At 43.8% G+C, this 23,346-nt stretch overlaps 2 protein-coding genes across 4 annotated transcripts in view; one reads left to right on the forward strand and one right to left on the reverse strand.

The window, feature by feature from the left end:
- Nucleotides 1–23,346, reverse strand: part of MOB1B (MOB kinase activator 1B) — a 244,326-nt gene that overhangs the window by 35,012 nt on the left and 185,968 nt on the right. For 2 of the 3 annotated variants that reach the window (XM_082236774.1, XM_082236772.1), the window contains exon 1: nucleotides 4,596–4,924. In XM_082236774.1, the coding sequence (XP_082092900.1) occupies nucleotides 4,596–4,609 (14 nt within the window). In that variant the 5' untranslated portion in view covers nucleotides 4,610–4,924. Of the gene's footprint in view, nucleotides 1–4,595; nucleotides 4,925–23,346 lie in introns of those variants that run through there. The other variant, XM_082236773.1, reaches the window with a different exon arrangement.
- GRSF1 (G-rich RNA sequence binding factor 1) lies at nucleotides 10,906–22,879 on the forward strand. The gene is made up of 10 exons (XM_082236506.1): nucleotides 10,906–11,369; nucleotides 14,807–14,963; nucleotides 16,063–16,218; nucleotides 16,310–16,453; nucleotides 17,285–17,420; nucleotides 18,187–18,362; nucleotides 18,494–18,615; nucleotides 19,434–19,569; nucleotides 20,411–20,497; nucleotides 21,565–22,879. Exons 1-9 carry the CDS (start codon nucleotides 11,061–11,063, stop codon nucleotides 20,470–20,472), a joined length of 1,398 nt encoding a protein of 465 aa, XP_082092632.1. The 5' UTR covers nucleotides 10,906–11,060; the 3' UTR covers nucleotides 20,473–20,497; nucleotides 21,565–22,879.

Below are 23,346 nucleotides of genomic sequence, written 5' to 3' on the forward strand. Positions count from 1 at the left end.
GCAGTAGAGTTTGATTTGTAAAAATGTACATTTAAGCAATCTATAATCTTGGAGGCTTCCTAATCAGTGTCACTCCCACAGGTACATTTTATCTAGATATATTAAACATGTTTTGGGCAAATAAGCTTAGTTCTGCGCATGCTGGTGCTTTTCACTGAGGCTTACGTAGTTGAAAGGTTATCTTGCTCTTAGAAGATAGGCTACCAATTAGCTTCCGGGCTAAGTTCAAGGTGCTGATTTGGGTTTATTAAGCCCTATATACCATGGTACCAAGATACATGAAAGATTACCTCGCCCTTGTACACCCAGTCAATCACAGAACTCCGCAGGTAAGGGTCTCCTGCAGAAACCACCTTAACAGAAGGTACAGTTCTGCATAGTGCAGGAACAAGGCCTTTAGTGTTGTAGCACCGACCTACTCTTTTGGGATTCTCCCCCCTTGAATATTAGACAGGAGCTGTCTCTGTTGTCTTTTCATCATCTACTGAAGGCCTTCCCTCTTTCAACAGGACTTTTGAGATCTTTCCCTGTCTGCATCTAGGTCAGAATTGTTTTTAAGATGTTTTATAACTTTTTGTTTGCAGCCTTGGGGTGCTCTGAGAGGAAGGGTTGGACATATATTATTTAATAAACAAATAAATTAGATACCCAATGCGAAAACAAAAAACAACAAGCTAGTGAAATATGGTGAGCTTAAGCAAGGTGTGTGGGGTTTTCTTCTCCTTCACAAGGGTTTCTTTTGCAGGCAATTTAAGCAATTCTAAAAAGCAGTGGTACATTGCCATATGGTACGCCTACCAGAGCTATCTTTAACATTTTCCTGGGAATTGCAGGCTATGGTTTCTGCGACTCTGCAGTAATTTGTTCTTAAAGTAACACTGCCAAATTGACCTATATGAAAGTCTGCATTTCAAGTTTCCAGTTTAATACTACTGTACACAGCCCTATCATAGAGCCACAGCACAAACACAGCAACTCGTAGCATCAATGCTGGCTGCCCCACAACAGACCAGGGTTCAAAATTTGCCAGGCGCATTTTGCACCTGGCTATCAGCCACTTGTGACCAAGTGAAGATGCCTGGGCTCCAGGGTGGCACCTGAGGTCTCCACCATCTGGAGGTGCACAGCCGGGGATCCTTGGATCTTGACTGTTTTCACACACTAGCAACACATCCTGAAGAATTCTATTTGTTGTATTTTATCTGCACAATCAGAACGAATTTCAGGAACCAAAAAGTCATATTGAAAAATATGGATTTTGAGCTGTCTGGCCCAAAAATGGCAACTAGGCATTCAATTTTGGTGACTGTAACCGTGGTTTAAGGAGCCATTTGGCACTTAGCTTATATATCTAAGTTTTTAGCCCTGCTACAGACATGCTACCCATGTCTTGCCATGAGGAAGAGAAATGATGTATTTGGGCTACTATCTGCGCTGGACACTTGCGTTCATGCAAAAAAAGGGAAACACAACAGGAACCAACATCTATTTTCTTAGAACTGTGAAAGCTCAAAAGGAACAGGCAGATCAGAAAACCAGCTTTCCTCCTCATTTCCAAATATTTAATGTTTTCTTCTGTGTTTCCTAACCAAGGCAGGTATGAATATAAAACCCCAAACCAAAGACAAGAAAATGGAAGATTTCTTGTCCTATTCTTCTACAAGGGTGGGTGGATGGGCACAATTCACTGATATATCTGCACAGCAAGTATTTTTAGGCAGTCTCAAACTTCAGGAAGAGTTCTCTTAAAAATGCAGCTGTCAGTTTGGCTTTCACAATCAGAATGAAGATAACATGGGTTTACAGAATCAGAAATTACTATGGACCTTAATTATATAGAAAGAAACATCAATCCACAACAGATCATTACTCCAGGAGAGCAAATGAGAGCACCTCTTTTTTTGCCTTTTTGAGGAAAACACACTTTATTTGTTTTAAATAAATTTGTTTTTAGTTTTCCTTTCAAGATACAGTCCTTCCAAACTATCTACATGGCCCCACATGCACACAAAGAAAGCTATGTGGCTCTGGAAGTTTGCTTCAGGTGGTTTTTTGGGGGAGGGGGTTTAGTTTTTTGCATAGACACAAATCCATTCCAGATATTTTAAAGAGTAAGAAGAGGAATGAATAAGGCATAACATTTTGACACTTACTGTGGCTAAAGCATATGCACAGGACTGGGCTATCCTAATGTTAATCAATAATATATTTGCAGAGGTTCGTGGAAGCGTGTATAAGCACAACTACATTTTACAGGAACATGACAAAGTAAGTCTTCTACAACAAAGTGATTATTTTGTTTTAAGTCCCCAACATTCCCTTTCCCAGGAGTACACTGTGTTTTATTTTGTAAGTCACTTAACCGGTTTATGTTGATTGTCATAATTAGATTGCCTCCACTCCAACCAGCAAGGACTGGAGATTACTTGGATGTACTTTTGAACTAGGAAACCAAATAACAGAACAACGGGCCCTACACATTTTGTATGTGCCAGTTAGCTTACAACTACTGATATCTAGAGCTGTTTTCATGTTGCAAGTGTCTGCATCAATCTGTCCTTTCCAGTACCTGCTTGCTATAATGCCAGACAAGTTGTAACACAATTAGGTTTGAGTTTTTCAGAACATGTGCCAATCCTTCAAAAGTCCAAAAGCTTTGTACTAGCTTTTAACTGCATAGTATACTGAAAGGCTTAAAGAACCAAGCAAAGTAGTTGTTTTCATGTGGTTTTCTTTAAGCCATCCTATGTTGGTTACTCAGATGTTAAAAGTCAGGATGTTCCGTGGTGCTTACTGTTGTGTATAAGACGCCTTTGCCCATAAAATTCAATAAACTTCTTCAAATTGCTTCTTCAAGTTTAGAATTAGGGAAATGGAAGATGTACATTCTTCAAATTCTGTGCTGAACCTCTAAACCTCAAAGCACATAGACCCTTCACAAAAGAAGCCCCTCCTTCTTGTGCAATTTTGAAGGCCAAAATGTTAAATTTAGTTTCTACTATACACATGTGTCCTGTGTTCCCTAGAGGAACTTAAAAGACTATCAAGTACCATGCAATCTACTTCTAAATTTAGATACATATTTTTTAAAAAAGATTTTAAGCAAACCAAAAGTTTGCTTTACACTCTAGCAGATACTTAAAAAAAAAAAATTAAGAGCAAACCAGACCACCACAACGCAGTTGCAATCAATGGCCAGAGTACAAAAGGAGGAAGGGGATCTCTAAGGGTTATTGTCCAAGATGTCTAGCCCCCTACGTAACAGAGCCAGCTGCGTTCCCTGTCAGTCTGAGCAAAACAAAAAAACAACACCCCCCCAAAAAAACCTTCTCTACAAGTTGGGTACCCCGTACAACCATTATCTTAATCACAAGAACCACTCAAGAGAAAAACTGCTGCCTTTTCAAACACAGAAAAGGCCGGTGGGGAGAAGGGGCGATTAATTACAGACTCCTGTATTCCCTGAGAGGGGGGTGGAAGGGAGGAGACAAACTAGGGGATGCAATTTCATTTTATGGTTACAGACAGAAACCACTAGGGAGTCTCTCCAAGCTGCTGTCCAAGAGGGGAGGGGGGGAGGGAAGAACAGGCAGGCATATGGGGCACCTGATATTACAAACACCCCCACCATCATTCTCACCCCACAATTAACAGGAATCACCATATTTTCTATAACACAGAACTCCTCCACTTGGCTGCAGCTGGCAATTCAGACAACAGCAGTGAGATCCTCCAAAATGCTAACACCCCCATTTTAGCTCAAAAGGCACCCAGAGGACCAGGAACGAAACAGAAACTTTTAGGATGGGAAGCAGTTTAGGCGCAACAAATCAGCCTCCCATTTCAGCAGAAGCGGACCCCCCCCCCAATTGAGGTACAGAAGGGGCTTCCCAGAGCCCCCATCCCACCAATCTCCCCCTTTTTTTAATCGAAGGGTCAAGCAAGCAAAGAGATAACCTCCTTAAAATAAAATAAAACACCCTTGCTTTTTAATAAGCATTTTGCATTTTCATTTTATATTTTTCTGTTGCAAACCGCCCAGGGATCTTTGTATGAAGGACAGTAGGCGATGATGATGATGATGATGATGATCAATATGGGGGAAGCTATTTAAGGAGAACCAGCAACATTAACACCAGAAAATACAAATAAAAGCACTTCCCCTTTTTTTTCTCCTGCGGTCGGTGGGGGTGGTGGAGATTTTTTTTTTTAAAGGAAGCACATAAGGAACAACTGTGCTGGAAAGCAAAGGGGCGAGGGCAGAATTGGGGAGAGCCGGAGAAAATGGGGAGCCTCAGGAGGGGGGAGCAGGAGGAGGCCAGCCATGGAGGGGGTGGCAAGGCATACATACACACGAACACAAAGGATGTGAGGAAAGAGGCTTAAGCGACAGAGCAAAAAAGCCCAGAAGTAAATAACCCCAGGGGTGGTGGAGGAGGCGGCGGTTGGAGAGCCAAGGCCCCCGGGCAGAGCGGAAAGGGCTTCCGCCGCCCTCCTCCTCCCCCGGCGGGGCTGGGGCGCCAGGAAAGCAGCCCGGCTTGGGCCCTGCTGCCGGCGAGGCGGGGAAAGGGGCTCCCTCGGCGGCCCGCACTTACAACAAGAAGCTCATGGCGGCGGCGGCGGAGGAAGAGGAGCGCGACTCGGCTCGGCTCCCAGCGGCAGGCAGGCGGCCCCGGCGGACGAAGGGGAGGAAGGACGGGCGGACGGCGGTCGGGCGGCGAGAGGGAGCGCGAGCGCCGCGGGGCGGGGACTGACGAGGCCGGCGGCGGCGGCGGCGGCCGGGCGCCTCCTTCTTCCTCCTCCTCGGCGTCGCCCTTTCCCGCCTCCTCGCTGCCTTCGCCTCAGAGGGCGCGAGGGATGGCGGCGGCGCTCTCCCGCCTCCTCCGGCCGAGGCCGGCCATAACGCCCTCCCCCCCTCACAGACACACACACACGGGCACCCCACCAACACCCCTCAGCCGCAGCCCCTCCTGACTAGAATCACAAGCCGGCCTTCCGCTTGGGGCTTGCAAAATGGTAGAGCTGGACCAAGGGACCCCCGAGGGTCATCTAGCCCAACCCCCTGCAATGCAGGGGTCTCAGCTCTGCTTAGCGGCATGGCAGACGTTCAACAGGTGTTGCTTCTCTCTCCTCCTGGCCTGCAGCTTTGGGCTGCCTGATGTTGGCGGGGGGAACGGGAGCTTGTGTTTCTGACAGGGAATAATAACTCTGTGTATGTGGTGCTACAACACCCAACACACACACACACACTTATTATTATTATTATTATTATTATTATTATTAGCCACCCATCTGACTGGGTTGCCCTGCTCTGGGCGGCTCCCAACGGTTAAATCCATACCAGGTCCGTATAGTTAAAGCTATGGTTTTCCCAGTAGTGATGTATGGAAGTGAGAGCTGGACCATAAAGAAGGCTGATCGCCAAAGAATTGATGCTTTTGGATTATGGTGCTGGAGGAGACTCTTGAGAGTCCCATGGACTGCAAGAAGATCAAACCTCTCCATTCTGAAGGAAATCAGCCCTGAAGGACAGGTTGTGAAGCTGAGGCTCCAAGACTTTGGCCACCTCGTGAGAAGAGAAGACTCCCTGGAAAAGACCCTGATGTTGGGAAAGATGGAGGGCACAAGGAGAAGGGGACAACGGAGGACGAGATGGTTGGACAGTGTTCTCGAAGCTACCAGCATGCGTTTGTCCAAACTGCGGGAGGCAGTGGAAGATAGGAGTGCCTGGCGTGCTCTGTCCATGGGGTCACAAAGAGTTGGACACGACTAAACAACAACAATTTTCACAATATATGCAACCATCATGCCCCTTCTTCCAAATTTCATCTGCCCAACCTGTGATAAGCCTGAGTTGGTGCAACATAATTAATATTGCTCTTCATTGCTCAAGATACCATTTGGAGGAAGCCAGCACAACTTAGAAACAGCTGGCCCTACCTAGACTTATGTCAGCCTATTGCACTTTGTGTCATCTTGACTGCCATATGCAGTGTGTGCATGTGTGTGTGAAAAGGGGGTCCAATGGCTGGGTTACTTGCTGCACATAGGCGCCGACTCCATGGGGCCTGAGGGGGCCCGAGCCCCCTCAAAAATTCGTTTGGGGGGCTCTGCCCCCCCAATAATCTCGGGCGCCCCTCCAGCAGAGCGCCGCCGCCCCTCCCCCAGCCCAAAATGCACAGGGTCGGGCTGCATGCCTCCTGCTCTCCCTCCCGAGCAAAAGCTCCACCCAATTTCCTTCGGAGCTGATTAATAGGCGCAGCACGCTCTCCCCTATTCGCTCACGAGGAGGCGCCGCCACTTTATCTGCATATTCATGAGCTTATTTATTATTCATGAGCTTTCGCGGGCTCCCCCAATATTTTTTATAAGTCGGCGCCCCTGTACTTGCATTCCGGTTCCTTTGGTCCATCTGCAGCTGTCCAGCCTCTGCTGCTTCCTGCTTTGCTCATGAATAGGGCCTTACTCCTGAGAGTAGCTGAAGGGAACCTGCAGTGTGGATGGATGTTTTATTTTATATAGATCAGGGGTTAGCAAACTTTTTCAGCAGGGGGCCGGTCCACTGTCCCCCAGACTTTGTAGGGGGCCAGACTATATTTTGAAAAAAAAATATGAACGAATTCCTATGCCCCACAAATAACCCAGAGATGCGTTTTAAATAAAAGCACATTCTACTCATGTAAAAACACGCTGATTCCTGGACCGTCCACAGGCTGGATTGAGAAGGCGATTGGGCCGGATCTGGCCCCCTTGCCTTAGTTTGCCTACCCATGATATAGATTCTCCTTTGCTTTCTCTACCTTTGTCATGGACCCATTCCCATAGCTGGGGATCTAGGCGAGGTGAAAAGGTCCACTGAAACTGCTACACACACAGTGGCAGCACATTTGCATGTTCTGTCTGCCAACTAAGCAACATGGGCAGGCTCTCTTACCTTTTTTATTTATAATACTTACATTTTGCTTTATAGCCCCAATTTCGGAAGTAAATCCCAGTGTATTCAATGCCTTACCCTCAGCTGGGTATTCATAGCTCTGCAACACTGTTCAAATACTGTATATAGAAAAATATTTACTCATGTAGAAGTGGGACTGTGTGTGTGTGGCATCTGTTGTACTGACTTTTTGTATGCTAAATATAGCTTGTCTAGTGCCTGAAGGGGTGTGGTGGGTAGTACCTCTGGTGATTGAACAGACCCACATTGCTCCTTGAACGCATGTACACACCATCTTCAGTCAACACATCAAAGCAGCTAAATTTTATTATGTCAAAAAAATTGCCCCATGTCTCCCATCTTTGGCCAGGAAAGCCAAATGTATTTTGATTATTTCACTTACAAATATAGACTAGTCAAATGGATTGTTTTGAATCTTATTGGCAGGAACGATTACTGTATGTTGAATTGACAGGAGAATGAATCAATCAATGGGGTTTCCAAATTGGAAATCTGACAAACTTCCATCTATGCAAGACTGGATCCAAAAATTGACTGAATATGCGGAGTTGGATAACTTGTCTGAAAAAATAAAGAATAAACCAAAACAGGTATTTCTTTCAAAATGGCAAGTCTTTAAAATATATTTGAAAAATAATTACAGAAGTTTACACTCTGTTGCAGCATTTGACTAATTTCAGTAGTAGTAGTAGTAGTATCAAGAATGATGTGAGATAAAAGAAAAACCAAGAATCAGTTAAACCATAATAGTTTTTACCGGCAATAAGTTATATGTAATTGAATTAAGGAGTAGACGGGAGGTCAGGTCTGTAGTCAAAAGACCTGTTTTCTTTTTGTTATAATGCTTTGTGTTTTTTACTTTGTTTATTATTATTTCTACTTGTTTTTTTGTTCAGTTTTGATGTATGGCTTTTTTCATTGTACATTAATAATAATAATAATATTTGTTAAAGAATCAATCAATGGGGAAGCCACTGGTTATTTCTTTACCTTTAGAAATATCAGGAAATTCAAATGCTAGTCATACATATCTTTTGTAAATAAAATTGTTTTAAATACTCTATTTTCTGAACTAGATTATCAGATGTTTTTAATTAATCCGAGAAATGTTCTTTGGTGTGTCTTTTTGTAAAGTAGCGATAGCTGAATGTTTTAGATATTAACATGAAATTAAAGTCAAGGAACCTCCCTGGTAGCAGAAAAACCTGTACCTTTCTACCATGAAGCCACTGTTCTTTGCCTGTTAATAATTGGTTCTACTGCAGCAATACTGTATTGAGGATCTCCATTTTTATTGGGCCTTTGGTTTAATTTCCAGCATTTGCCTCTTTACTTCAAGTAAAACTTTCCCACCTGGGAACAAACTATGAAGCAAATTAATTTTTACATCACTATCTTGAACCTGATTAACATATGTTGCCTTTATTACACATGTGAATAATGTATATCAAAGCAGAGATCAGATACCTAACCAAGCCTTGAAGAAGTGAAATGCCCTGAGATCTGGCATTCCACTTGATGAGTTCTATGGAAACACTGATTTTTGTTTGTGTGCGTATGCCCCTTTACTGCAAACATAAGCACATTTTCTTAAAACTGTTCCACTGACATCAATCAGCCTGACCTCCAAATAAGTGTGCTTAGGACTGGAATGTAAAATTAGATAAATAAATGCAGAGAACCACACTGAAGCATAATAAAACATAGCCTAAAAATTCAGCCCTATTATTCTCTTCAAAATATTTTGCATTTCAGTATATATTAAATTCCAATCGTTACTGCAGCAAGCCAGCAGTACTATTTTGGCTCAGTAACTGCCATGTGAGATAATTATATAACCTGAATTATATTCTGTTTCTACCGTATGGTTATTGTCATACTGAAAAGGGTTATGGGTCAGTTGAGATGCTTACTCTAGTATGGGAAGCTCTGGTAGTCTACTGCAGTGTTACATAACCACAAACTGTTAAGACACGCTAAATCAGATCTGTCATTTGAGGTTATCCACTCTACCAAATGGGCATAACGAATTACTCTGGAATGGCCATACAGCTGAACATTCACAAAACCCTTTGGCTGTGATGTCTTTTTCAGGCTTTGTGAACCAATAAAAAGTTGATTATTAGACAGTCACACATGGTAGCATAAAAACTGTAAAATGTGCAATTACAGATTTGGTATGTACTCTTTTAAGTTCTATTTTGAGATGGGGGGGGGAGATGACTTGTTAAGAGAATCATCTTCTTTGGCGATCACTCATACCTAAGATTGTCTTCCATAAACACAGTTTTAACAGTAAGTCCGTAAGTGACTGTGGAGTCCAATTCTGAACCAACATGTTGTTCCACAGTGGGGACATTGGTTTCCAGGCAAGAGTGGATCACAGTGTGGATTTGCCAAGCGTGCCTTCCTCTTAGCACGTTTCTCCCTTGCGTCCTGAGCTCGAGTGTCTTCAAAGCCCATGACACCTTTGGTAAAGGCTGTTCTCCAACTGGAGCGCTCGCAGGCCAGTGTTTCTAAACATTTGTTTAGATTTGCCTTGAGACAGTCTTTAAACCTCTTTTGTTGACCACCAGCATTAATATATAGCTCATTTCATGTTTTTGGAACTGTATATCCAAGGTTGTCATTTGCTTTTCACTTTAGCAGAAGTACTGATCTTGTTAGCAGTTTAAACTTTTAGAACGACTACCCAAATCGGAGGCGTCCTCAAACAGAAATGCACCTTCTAATCCAGCATCGGTCAAGCAAAGGCCCTTCAGGACCCTACAAAGAAACCTGCATTATCTTGGGGGGTTTTTTTTGGCTAAGTGACCCTTGAGGTCCTTTCCAACCACGGGTGCCAACTTGAGTAAAATATTGGGGGGGGGGACAGGTAAGCCCCGCACCACCTAATCCATCACAAGATACACACACCCTTTGCATGGCAATGCCCATCACCTCTGGGGTGGGGGCCCGGCTCCCTCAAATATTTTATTGAGGGGGGATCGCGAAGGGACCTTGGCCCCTAATAATAATAATAATAATAATTTATTATTTATACCCCACCCATCTGGCTGGGTTTCCCCAGCCACTCTGGGCGGCTTCCAACAAAACACTAAAATACAATAACCTGTTAAACATTAAAAGCTTCCCTAAACAGGGCTGCCTTCAGACGTCTTCTACAAGTTTGGTAGTTATTTTTCTCTTTGACATCTGGTGGGAGGGCGTTCCACAGGCCGGGTGCCACCACGGAGAAGGCCCTCTGCCTGGTTCCCTGTAGCTTTGCTTCTCGCAATGAGGGAACTGCCAGAAGGCCCTCGGCGCTGGACCTCAGTGTCTGGGCATAACGATGGGGGTGGAGACGCTCCTTCAGGTATACTGGACCAAGGCCGTTTAGGGCTTTAAAGGTCAGCACCAACACTTTGAATTGTGCTCAGAAATGTACTGGGAGCCAATGTAGGTCTTTCAAGACCAGGGTTATGTGGTCTCAGCGGCCGCCCCCAGTCACCAGTCTGGCTGCCGCACTCTGGATTAGTTGTAGTTTCCAGGTCACCTTCAAAGGTAGCCCCACATAGAGCCCATTGCAGTAGTCCAAGCGAGAGATAACCAGAGCATGCACCACTCTGGCAAGACAGTCCGCAGGCAGGGAGGGTCTCAGCCTGCGTTTGCTCTCCTACTTCCAAAATACCATTGCACGATTCCTTCAGGTGTTGGGGCCCAACAGGGCCTTCTAGTGCTCGACCCCCTTACCCAAAGCTGCGGGGGAAGTTGTCTCCTGAGCCCACCCACCCCCCAAATAAACCCGCTCCGAGGAGAACCGAGTCCCCTTCACAGCGCTAGGCCGCACTGCGCCTGCCAGGAGCAAGGCCCTCCCGCCTCCCAAGTTCCCTCACGCGAGGCCCAGGCCTCGGCCTCGGCGTGAGGGGCGGGCCGAGCGAGCGAGGGGCCTCCTGGGATGCCGCCTCCTGACGCAGCTCCTCCCTGCCCGCCGTGGCTCCGCTGCAGGCCGCTTGCCGCCGCCGCCTCCTCCTCCGCGCATGTGCCTCAGGCTTTCGTAGCGGCGACGACGACAGCGGCAGCCGCGGAGACCACCACGACGACGCCGGGGCTTCCGCCTCCTCCCATGGCCGGGACGCGCTGGGTGCTGGGCGCGCTGCTCCGGGGCTGCGGCTGTAGCTGCAGCAGTTGCCGCCAGACCGGCGCGGCCTGCCTGCCGCTGCGCCACGCCGCCTCAGCCTCCTCCTCAGCCGCCCCCTCCTCCGCCTCCTCCTCCGGTTCCCTCGGCCTGTCCGGCCGCCGCCGCCTCCTGTTCTTGCTCGGGGCAGCCACGCAGAGCCGCGGGTTCGCCGGCTCCGCCGGGCCTCTGCCCGGCTTCGGCGCCCTGAGGAGCTCGCTGCTGCCTCCGGCCCTCGCGGGGAGATGCTACAGCCAGGTAAGGGGAGGGGAAACGGGGAACCGCCAACACCCCCCCCCAATACTTCGGGGCGCCTTTGGGAAATGGGTCTCCACACACCCCCTCCCAAAAGTGTGCGCGTGAGAAATGCAGTTTATTTCGTTTCTGTACACCGCTTTGTGGTGTTTTTCTCTCCCCACCCCACCCCGCATTTGCTCCCGAGGAGTGCAGGGCGGGTGGTGCCTTTTTTTATCCCTTTTGAGGTGGGCTGGGGGGCGGGTGACGGAGACAGACCCTGGCCCAAGGTCACCCCACGTCCATTATGGCTGAGTGGGAATTGGGACGGGCTCTCTGTGGACGGTGTAGCTTCAGCTTCCTTTTGCTAACTTGCGCACACAAACACACACACGTGTGTGTGTACACATATACATATATTCATTTTTTTAAAATATATTTATTAAATTTCATAAACAACTTACGCACACGCACGCACACAAACACACACACGTGTGTGTGTGTGTACACATATACATATATTCATTTTTTAAAAAAATATATTTATTAAATTTCATAAACAAATTTTAAACAGGTTTTAAACATAAAATACATAGCACAAAAGAGAGAGAAAAATCCAGGAATAAGAAAAAAATACAAAGCAAAACAGATGTTCAACAGAAAGACAGTTACCAAAAAGAGAAGAAAGTCATAACAAACGCCAACCCACCCCGAGAAAGGAGAAAAAATATACCTCCAAATATAATATCTTATTAACTAGTTTCTTGACCTCCTCACACCTCCCTTTCTGTATTCTAATTCAAATATTTAGTTCAGCAAGTTCTTACCCTCTGTCATTTAACCTTATTCAACATCTTAAACTATGATAAAAATATAATTTCCGTCATTATCAATCCAAGTTTTCATATTCTTATTAATCTTATTACTAACACCACTTATTTTCAATCCAACGTCCTTTTAACATTCATTAATTTTACAGTATTTCTGTAAATAGTCTTTAAATTTCTTCCAATCTTCTTCCACCGCACATATACATATATTCATACACAACACACAGAAAGCTAAAATACTGCTCCCCCAAACTGATGTTATTGGTTGGGTCATTTCCTGAGATTTATATGCCGCTTGGCTGTATGACGAAAAACCCTCAAAAGCAGTTTGCACAAGAAGTTAAAAGCACAGGAACACAAATAAAGACTCACGTTGGTGTAGAGGTCTTGTAACAGGATTGGCCGGGGGGGGGGGATGCGGTCCAATCGCCTTATCGGTCTGGCCCACTGATGGTCTGGGAATCAGCGTGTTTTTACATGAGTAGAGTGTGTCCTTTTATTTAAAACACATCTCTGGGTTATTTGTGGGGCATAGGAATTTGCTCATTTCCCCCCTCAAAATATACATGGACTGAGGTGGACCGGACCTCAACTGAAAAAGGTTGCTGATTCCTGAGCTATTGCCTGCTCTTCCCAACAGTCTCTAAAGAAGCTCCCCACCCCCCTATTTCCCAGGGCGAAGCTGTACTGTATTCTGAAGGACTGGGAAAAAACCACTTGTCTTCCTAAGCTGCAGGGGTGACCGGATTATGTAGCCAGAGCAGGTTTGGGGATTCTCTCCCCAACCAAGCTGCTTGAGGGCGGTCCTTCTGGCCATGATATTCTGTGTTCTTTCTCTCCTGGAGCTGACCAGATGGGAAGGAAACCTGGGTGCTGTTTGCTGGGTTTTCAGGTTGCCCCATTGCCCTTTCTAGTGCAACGAGAAGACAACAGTTTCTGTGATATTACAGAAGCTTCTTGAGCATTCTTACATTTGCGGTGAGGTGGGGAGAGAGGATCTGCTGGATAGGAAAGGGACCTTGCGTACTGGAGTCCTACTTCTGACCTGGCATGGTCAGTGGCTGGACACCTGGAAGTATGGTGCTGGCCATGCAAAAAACAGCACTGCTGGCTGCCTAGCTGTGACCCCCTAATGTGAGGGTGCTACCCTGAACACCTTTGGAAGGAAGAATGGCATATAAATTAATAAGTAATAGATCCCAGTTCCCTACCCACATCTCTAACTATAATATTCCAAATTCTGGAGAAAGCCCATGCAGCCTTCTTGTTTCTTCATCCACCAGTTTTGTTAGGAGCCTTTATCTCTAACATACCCAATTCATGAATTGATGAAAATATGCTTTGCTGACACTGGAGGTACTTCCAGACAACCTATTTTTTGAATAGGTTTGTTGGATTTGTTTGCAGAGAGATTAGAAGACATGATCATTCAATGGGCATTCATTCTGATTTGTTTGTGGGAAAGTTAATGGCAGTTGCATCAAAGCAAGTGTTATCCAGCACTTTCCAGTGCATTTTTTCAGTTTTTTGCTTATCACCAAAAATCAAATATTTTGGAGAAGTGGGTTTGTTGCACAAAACCTCCCAATCAGCTATAACTGGGCAGCCTAGATTTGCCAGTATGTGAGTGAGGTGGAATCTGCACTCATATAAAAACCATTCTGAAAATCCTTTTTTTAAAAAGCGTTTTTAGAAATACATTGAATTTTCCATAAGGCTCACCATCTAGTGTCACATTGCATATTGCACTTCAGACACACTTAAAACATTTTATTTGCAGCTATATAGCTGAGTCCTCAATCTCACCAAATTGTTGACTAACCCTGGCCCTCAGATGTTTGAGGGAAAACATCCAAATTCAGCTAGGTACCCATTGCTCCACCACGTGGTCCTAGTAACTGAGGGAAGTTTATTTTCCCCCACTCTTTGTGGGGAAAAGATTAAGATTAAAGCAGCAATTGTAATCAACATTCTTGATTGAGAGTCATTTGAAGTAATCAAGGATGCCACCCTTGTTCCTTCAATTCTGCTTTCCTTTCAAATTATATTAATAATAATAATCTATTTATTTATTATATGCTCTCAGCAAATATGTAACATAAACTCTTTTAATCATCTAGATCGTAATGTGTTTTCACCTTGGTGCTGAGAAAATTTCCCATCCCATTGAAGAGACACACTTGTGACATTGAGGACATGCCTCAGAGCCGTGTTAGAGTATCACATGTGCTTTTTAAGCAATCTGGTCCCTGCATGGGTCATGCACAGGATGCTTCAGTCCACTTGTCACATTGCAGTGATGTCAGGTGACCTATTTCTGCCCATGTGATTTGAAAACAAACCTTGCAAGCAATCCGCTGATTTCAAGTGCGGAAGAAGCCCTGCGAGTAGTGCTCCTCCAGTGTATGGCTGGCGTAAGGTGTAGGGAAGGTGGGCGTGGCTTGGCTGAAATGGCCTCACAGGCCTAAATAGGTCCATGGGTCCCACCCCGGTCTAGATAATACGGAAGTAAATGGACCAATAGTTTGACTCGGTATGAGGCAGATACCTATATTCCTGACTCATAAATTGTGCCCTGATTATATGTTTAGTTACAAATATAATGTTGAAACAACAACTCTCTCTTTGAAGGAGCACAGCCCTCCATTTCATGATGAATATCCGCCTCTCTCAGAGTATGACCCATCTCCAACTAAGTCACGTGGTGAGGAAGATGATGTGTATCTTATTCGGGCCCAGGGTCTGCCTTACTCCTGCACCGAGGAAGATGTTCTCAACTTTTTTTCAGGTAATTCATTTTCCCCCCTGACCAACCCACATGGTGACGTGGCTAAGGGTCTGGACTACAAATCACATTAAATGCATGCTTTAATGTTGCATGTTGGGGGTTTTTTATTGGGGGGCAGGGAGGCTGGTCAGAACTGGGGCTGCCAGTAGGGAGAGGCAATGCACTTAAAGCAGCTTCTCTCTCTCAGCTAGAGGGCACATGGGCACAGCCAGGATTTATGTTGTGGGGGGCAGGACACCCACCTGTCATCAACCTCTGTCTGGCTCTGTCTAGCAGATTCAGAATGAAATGTCTCAACAACAGTTGTTTTAAATTACTTTCCTTTGACCCCAAGTGCTCAGAAAAATCTGTCAAAATCTTTCTACAATTTCTACTTTTAGTTAAGTATATTTATTTACTTGATTTAGGAGGAGGCAGCTTCCCCCACGCCCATGAGAGGGCAGTGAACATATTTGTTTGTATTGATCTCTAAGCAGCTCTGAGAGCCTTTCCAGCTGTAGAGCAGGATAAAAATGTTTCCAGTAAATAAGGCTACATACACTAATGTGAGGCACATATGCTGAATTGAACTATGCAGGAGTTCTGGCTAACCAATTAATTAAGTTTAGATTTCCATGCTGGCACTATATGTCTGGGACTGTGTACTTCTGTTGAATCTGTTCAGAACCGTATTGATCGCCTACATTTCTGTAGAGCTTCTCCTGGTTGTGGAGCCTGTAAAATGGCTATTTTCAGAAGCTCACAATTCCCTAGGCATACTCATTGACTAAAGCAATTAATCATTGTTATAAGCGCAGAGGGTTTATAAGTAACTTGGCACACTGTGGAAGAGCATCTTTAAAAGTAGCAGTAGATGTGCCAACATACTGAATTCCCAGTTCTGTAGCTGAGTGGAGTTGTTGAATCCTTGGAGCTTTTAATACAACCCTGGAGATACTGGACAGTCATCCAAATAGGGCTACCTCATTCAGGCCTTGTTCCTTTGGTGTAGGGAAATTTAGTGGAATTCTGTTATGAAACATCAAAATGTCCCATTGGATCTGAATCAGAAAAGAAGGCACCTGAAGTTCCTTCACCTGCCTACTTAATAACCTTGTAGGCAGCAAGATTCGAAATGGTGTGAATGGCATCCACTTCCTCTTAAACCGAGATGGCAAACGCAGAGGAGATGCTTTGGTTGAACTGGAGTCAGAACAGGATGTGCAAAACGCCTTGGACAAGCACAGAAGATATCTGGGTCAGCGTTATGTGGAAGGTAAGCTTCTTTTTTTGCTCGGGATTAAGTATGATTCAAGAACTCATCACACTATTCAATGCTGCCTCTTGTGGGGGTTTTTCCAATGCAGTTTTCGAAATACATAATGAGGATGTTGATGCCATCATGAAGAGCTTGCACTCCAGTTCAACATCTGTGACAAACGATGGAGTGGTGAGACTGAGAGGCCTTCCCTACAGCTGCAATGAAATGGATATTTCTGAGTTCTTCTCAGGTGATTCTGCGTGGAGTAGTGATTCTGTGATCAAGTGATTGTGAGCCTGTGTCATCTAATGAAATGGGGATTTAAAAAAAAAAAAAATCACCTTAGAAGAATCTTGTTTGTTGTACACCTGGTATGGAGATGTCAATTGGGGTTTCTAGGCTGAGTAGGAAAAGTTAACTCAAAGTGGGGGGGGGGGAGATGCAGAAGCAGGTTTAGATATGACTAGAAACTCCTTGTTTTCAGATCAGGAAGAATTCTGATAAAGAGGATACAAGGATGATCTGATAGCATTAGTGGAATTTTTCTTTCCCAAAAGGGTCAAGTAACAGAATAATTCAGAAAATTGTTTTTAGTGGTGGTGATATTTTGTCACACAGGGTAGAATTAAATGGACGCATTGTTTCACATTTAGCTTTAATTTGACACCTGGCAGTGAACCAAAGCTGGACATACCATCATAGTGAATCTGCTTTATCTAATTTTGTGCTGTATGAACAAGTGCCCTAGGGGTCCTCCTGCATATCGTGTGTGTGTGTGTGTGTGTGTGTGTGTGTGTGTGTATTTAAATTGAATGGGAGCAGGTCAAAAGGGATGCAGGTAGAAACAAGAGAGTCTTTTGTTTCATGTATATTTAGGTTCAGGCTCTTGAGACTGATCCATAACATTTTTGCATCAGTTTGTAAATTGTACAAGAACCAAGTGCTAAAGTGTTAGTGCCACTATATTTAAGGCAGCCTTTGATGTGCAATTTTATCATGGAGCGTGAGTTCTCATTTTGCTCCTCTTAGGAAGAACAGAGCAAAATGTGCCCTGCTGCTACTGAAATGCCTTCTTTTGCAGGTTTGACTATAGTCGACATAACATTTGTCATGGACCAGAGGGGAAGAAGGAAAACGGGAGAAGCATTTGTGGTGTTTGCTACCCCTGAGATGGCTAATCAAGCCTTGTTGAAGCATAAGGAGGAAATTGGGAGCCGGTATGTTGCTATTGGATCCATGAGAGGAGTGGTGGATATATATTTTTAAAACAGAAACTTTTTTCCCAAAAAAAGCAGGTGGAAGTTGGATGTATACTGTCTCCAATCAAAACATTATGCTGGATTGGTTGTTGGGAGAAGGGATGGGACTTGAGAGAGGGTGATTGTACATACCTACATAAATACATTCCAGTATTATGTGTTTAAGTAGCTAGCAGTGGATGTTGGACTAGAGAAACCTGAATTTGAATTCTGGTGTCAGTCATGGATTTCACATGGTAGATTTCAACAGCTCCAGTTGTCATTTTAAATGAGAATAATAATATTGACTTGCTTTATAAGCTTGTCAAGAAAATAAACGAGAGAGAGAAAATACTCTGAATTAGTTCACATGTAATAAATAATGGTTTTGCATTACATTAATGAACCTTGGGCTTGTATACTCCCTCATCTCCTCGTACACTCCAGTTTTCTCTGCATTTGCATTTAACTATTTGCTCTTACATCTGAGCTGGCAAACGAAGGCTTGAACTTTCCCTGTAAGCCATAATTTCAATACATAGGTTAATTGTGGTTTGGATGTGACAGACCTGGGTTTACATTCTGGTTTAGTTCTTACGTAGATTTGAATACATTCCTCTGTCTGTTTCTGGTTTTTGCGAAAGTAGTAGTGCAGGAGCTTGTTGTCTGAACCGAGCCTTTGTGTATTTGGTAAATATCAATCCTGATCTAACTCTTCTCACTTAAAAAAAACCAACCATTATAGATACATAGAAATATTCCCAAGCCAAAAGAGTGAAATTCGAACCCACAATGGCTTTTTCCGGGGCAAGATGATGGGCTATCCCACTCTGAAACAAGATTCCGAATCTGTTTTTGATGAAAGTGAGTTGAATGAGGCCTTAAGACCGACTGCTACGTATGAAAGTGATAAAGAAAATGGTAAGTCCATACAATTCTTATCATTTGAGACATCTTTGACTTGCCTCTTTATGTCCTCCACATGTTGGAGAGAGGTAGCAGGACACACATGTAATTTTTACGTGTTCATTCTGGCCTTGTTCACTTTACAGAAGTTTTTAAGCAAGCATTTGAAAAGCCTCGGGATGTGTCGGAGTCAGGGAGTTTCTCCTCGCTTCACTTTGTTCATTTGAGGGGTCTGCCATTTCAAGCAACTGCACAAGATATTATAAATGTACGTAGGGGTAAGATCATTTTAAATATCCTGAACAATTTTATTAGGAACTGCTGTATTTATCCTTCAAAATGGGAATTTTAGCTTTTGTCAGTCACTGAAACTTACAAGTCCTGATTAGCCTGAAGCAGTTCTGCAAACAGTTTGCTAAAACTCATTCAACCCCCCTTCACTTCTCTCCTGAATGCCACTGCTTGTGACCTGTTCCCAATAAGCTTGTGCCACCAGGAAAATCAAGAGCACATTAGAGTATTATTTCAACTTTTAAGTCTTGGAGAGGATTGAGACAGTGAATGGTAACACCTTAATATTCACATTCAACAGCCCTGAGGATTGGGCTTATTGGCCTGTTACTCCTTCAGTACTAATTAGGCTCCCCATCTTGATTGTGACTGATTCCTGGCCTTTAGGAAAATGCTCAGAACCACTTTGTTGTGCATGAAAAGAGAGCGGAGATTATCTTTCTTTAACATCAATCTCACACAGTGAACAGCTTCTGAACTGAGGACCTTTTCAAAAGCAGTTTTGGGTACGGCATGGTCTGCACTTTTTAAGAAAACAAGTAAAAAATTCAGCAGGACATGTCCAAATTAGCTTTTTGATGACAATGCAGAGTGTGTAAGCTTCAGTTGTGGAACAGGTCCAGCTTTGTGCAACAAGCAATTTGGCTTATTATGTCTGGACAGCAGCTAAGACCTTTTAACACATTACTGCTCGTCGCAAATATAGAACAGTAATTCCACTGCTTCTGCTCGGTCTTGGTTTTCAGATTTTGATAATTAAACCTTGACTTTGACCCCACATGCCTTTCTTTAAAGTTCTTTGCTCCCCTGAAACCGGTGAGGATCACTATGGAATATAATTCAAGCGGGAAAGCAACGGGGGAAGCGGATGTTCACTTTGAGACACACGAAGATGCGATTGCAGCCATGGCCAAGAACAGGTCGAACGTGCGTAAGTGGAACTCCTGCATTTTCCCTGGGGACACAGGATTAGAAGGGGACTGCTGAGGCACAGCAGTGTCAAACCAGAAGCAGGAGGAGTATATAGCAAGAGCCCTTTGAGAAGGTACATATTTTTTCCTTACTTTAAAAATTCCTTGCGAAGGCGTCCTCCTCTGATGTAAACTGCCGGGAACAGAAAGATGACAGGTTCTCTACCTTGCCCTTCCCACACCTGCCTTGAGTCAGCATAAGAAAAGATTCCAGAAGCATTCAGATGATCCAGTTGTGCAAATAGTTAGAGAGAGCAAGAGGTCTTGCAGCGGGGCGAATGGGAAAAAACGTTTTGATTGCGCTTTTGATCATCCCAGTCGCAAGCTGCTTTGCCGGTGTGAGTGGATGTAGAGAAAACCATTTCTGCAGCATAATGCCTGAACCTGTTCTGTTTTTAAAACCTAACATAATACTGCATTTTGAAGTATTAGATGCATTGTGTGTGCCTTTTGAGCCTAGTAAAATCATGGTTCATATTTAGTTGCAAGGCCACTGATGACAAGTGAGGAATCCTTACGTGATGACATTGCACATCAGTATGTGTCTAGCAGTTTCCAAAAGCAGGCAGGTCTTGTTCATTTGCAGTTCCAGAAGTCACTACACAGCTGTGGAGGGACCACTTTAAGCAGCTGTTTCTCCTGTAAACTGGCTTTCTGGAAAAACTGAGGTCAGTAATGTAGGTATCAGGTAAATGGTGGCATGTAGTGCATGATAAGTGATATGCATTGCTGCATAAACTTTTCCTGCACAAACATTTCAAAGCATGAACGGAAAGTTAAAGCTGTTCTTCTCTCCTACAGAGCATAGATACATTGAATTATTCCTGAATTCATCGCCAAGCAGAAAAAATGGTTGCCAGTGACGATGGCATAATTCCCAAAGTATAGGTGAGTGTTAAGGCTAACTTGAATTTCTCTAGGAAACCAGACTGTTTGTGAAGTAAGCATCTGTAGAGATAATCCAATCTGTAGCTGCAGTGAATTAAAACTTCCCAGAGCGGCCAATCAGACGCTTCTGGAGGTCATGAGGGTATCCAGCTCCCCAGTAACAGGCATTCAGAGGCTTGCAGTCTCTGATCCCAGAGACAGGATGCAGCCCTGAGGATGTGTAACCACTGCTAAGTCTTTTTCACCATTACAGTAGGCAATTTCAGGCTTAAACCTTTTGGTTTAAGGTACAAATTCTCCTTCTATGGGGTGTTACTCCATTTAATTCAAGGGTTTTAAATGCAAACAGCAAATAATGGCGCAATATTAGAGAAGTAAGGTAGTGGGGAACTGGTGGCTATTATGGGAGGCAACCATGAGGCAACCATGTGAAATGGCCTTGAGAAGCCTGTACAGGAACAAGTTGTGCATTCTGTTCCCTGATCAGGTTGCTGGATGTATAGGAAGCTTTTCCCTGCTAATACTTATGCATTCAGGATGAAAATTGAAAGGGTCTTTTCTAGTGGAAGCAGTAATTCTTTTTCTGTGTTGTTGTTTTTTTGTAATCTCTTCTCTGTTCTTACGTAAATTGTGACTTTTTGGAACATTGTCTCTATTTAAATACCTCGTGGTAGAGTTGGCTATAATAAGAAAAAGCAGTCAACCAAATTCAGAGCAGCACTAATAAGAGATCTCGTATTCAGGATTTAAGTCTGCTGTGCGAAAAGAAAGTTAAAAACTAAATTCTGCATACATTTTTTTTGTATAATTTTGCTGATCCTGGAAAGGAGAGAGCTTTGCTCTTTGACAACTGGAAACCTCCCTGGGCTAAGATTGCTGCTAATTATAGCTCTCATAGTCTTTTAAGCCTGTATTTGCAGGCATAAGGACTGTTGAGATTCTCCAAATGCTAAAGATACCCAGCATGTTACTGTTGTGTTACATCTGAAAGCTAAAGAAAGAGGAGGGTATTGGGCCAGAATGACTTGCATTCATATTTGTTAATTCATCACCCTCTTTCCCAACAGGATAAATCAAGATGCATTTCATTTGCACATTTTCCTAGAGCTGGAATATAGGCGTTCCCGTAACCAGCAAGGATAAATTCTAAAGGACACTTTTTCTCCTGAATTGCCTTTCAAAGTAAATCTAGCAGCTGCAGCTGCAACCCTACAAATCGTTTGTGCGGGATCTGTTTAAAACCAAAATTAAAGTTGAACTGTCCTTATGCTTCTTGTTACATGTCCTGGTAGACTGGGGGCCAAGCTGTGATTCACACAGGGTTACGTAAATGTCAGTTTCTAAAGCACTGATGGTTCATATGCGTTGCTGATTGTTTCCCTGTGGTTAAGCAAGATAGACGTGGGCTCTGATTTCAATGCCAACTCCAACAGTTAAAGTTAGGGGGAGAAGTGCGAGATTCTGTAGCCTGCTGCCAATTGCTTATTGGTGGTAGGTAGAACAGTGTTACATCTGCACCAGTCTGTTGCATGAAACTTAATGCCAGAACGGCTCTGATGCAGTAATTCATGGTAGGAATTCTGTGGGTCACCATAGGCCTGAAATGCCCCATAGGAGAGATAATTGCCCAAAGAAAGTCCCTTAATATTGACTAGGATAGGGAAGATGAATTGCAGCATATGCTCAGCAGAGCACACATGGGGCCTTTGGGTCAGATGTTAGATAGGGTGCTGAATACTGACTATAAAGAAACTGCTATTTCTGCATAAGTAGCTTCAGCTGTATTAACATTTAACTCAGAAGTTAGCAGTTTAGTGGTAAAGACTTAATACAGTCAGTCTTCATCCTAGTAAGATGGTTTGGTTGATGCAACAGCCCTTGGATCCAACTAATTGCTTACATGAAAACTGATTTTTGCCATGTGAATGGTTTGAATTTACCATTACCTTGCTTGGTTCTGCCAGGACACGCAAGAGGACTGATAAGACCGTTGCCAGCATTATACTTGTGCAGCCAAATCCCAGATGAATATGAAGTGTATGGTTGCTAACGTATGCAGAAAGTTTAAAAATGCTAGTGCCCATACCTCAGCTTTTCAACTAAACTAGCTAGGCAATGAAAGGATTTTCAGATGGGTGATTAAAGATTGCCACGCGCTTTAGGCCCCTCTGTATAAATCTGTTCTTTTCATAGTAGAGACCAGCAAGTTTGATAGGTGAAGCTGAGCCCAACTGCTGCTGCTGCTGCTGCTGCTGCTACCACTAAGTATAGTGACAAGTAGGTGTTAGACAAGTAGGTGTTAAACATTGCTTATTAGTTTTGCCTGTCTGATCAAGTCAATGTATTACTCTTAATAAATGAAAGCTTTTTTTTCTTAATGCAGGCACTGTGCTTCAGGGTTCTTTATCTGGTTTTGACACATTTCAACACAGCTTTCAAAAGCAATACCAGTCCATTAACCATAAGACCTCTAAGAACCACACCTTTCTTCTGATTGTACATAGAAGCTACTTTCAAAAGTAAATGTGTTGGTCAGTTTTGTGTACGATCAGTAGTGCAGCTAGGGTTTATAGAAAACTAGAAGATACAAAAAGTTCCATAAAAATAGTTTCGTCTACAAGGCAAGTTTGCCACAATATAAGGTACTGTGTTATTGAGCTGTTAAGCGCAAGAGCCTTGCATCAAAAGTGGTTTGCCAATTCCCTGTGTTTCTAATACTGTTGGTATCAGTTGAAATACAAAAGCAGCCACGGACTACGCACTTTAAAATGCATAGTGAAAAGCTCCCATGTTAAAATAAAGGGGAATGGGCAGTTGTTGTGTACATCAACATGTTGACAGTGTTACAT

This window comes from Podarcis vaucheri, assembly GCF_965113315.1.
Source record: "Podarcis vaucheri genome assembly, chromosome: 9".
Taxonomy (NCBI): Eukaryota; Metazoa; Chordata; class Lepidosauria; order Squamata; family Lacertidae; genus Podarcis; species Podarcis vaucheri.

Bases quoted from the DNA above. Each gene is read 5' to 3' on its own strand.
- GRSF1 (XM_082236506.1), top strand. From the start codon at position 11,061: ATGGCCGGGACGCGCTGGGTGCTGGGCGCGCTGCTCCGGGGCTGCGGC. The intron at 11,370-14,806 runs GTAAGGGGAGGG...CTCTCTTTGAAG, and splicing joins CGGGGAGATGCTACAGCCAG to GAGCACAGCCCTCCATTTCA. The intron at 17,421-18,186 runs GTATGTTGCTAT...CAACCATTATAG, and splicing joins AAGGAGGAAATTGGGAGCCG to ATACATAGAAATATTCCCAA.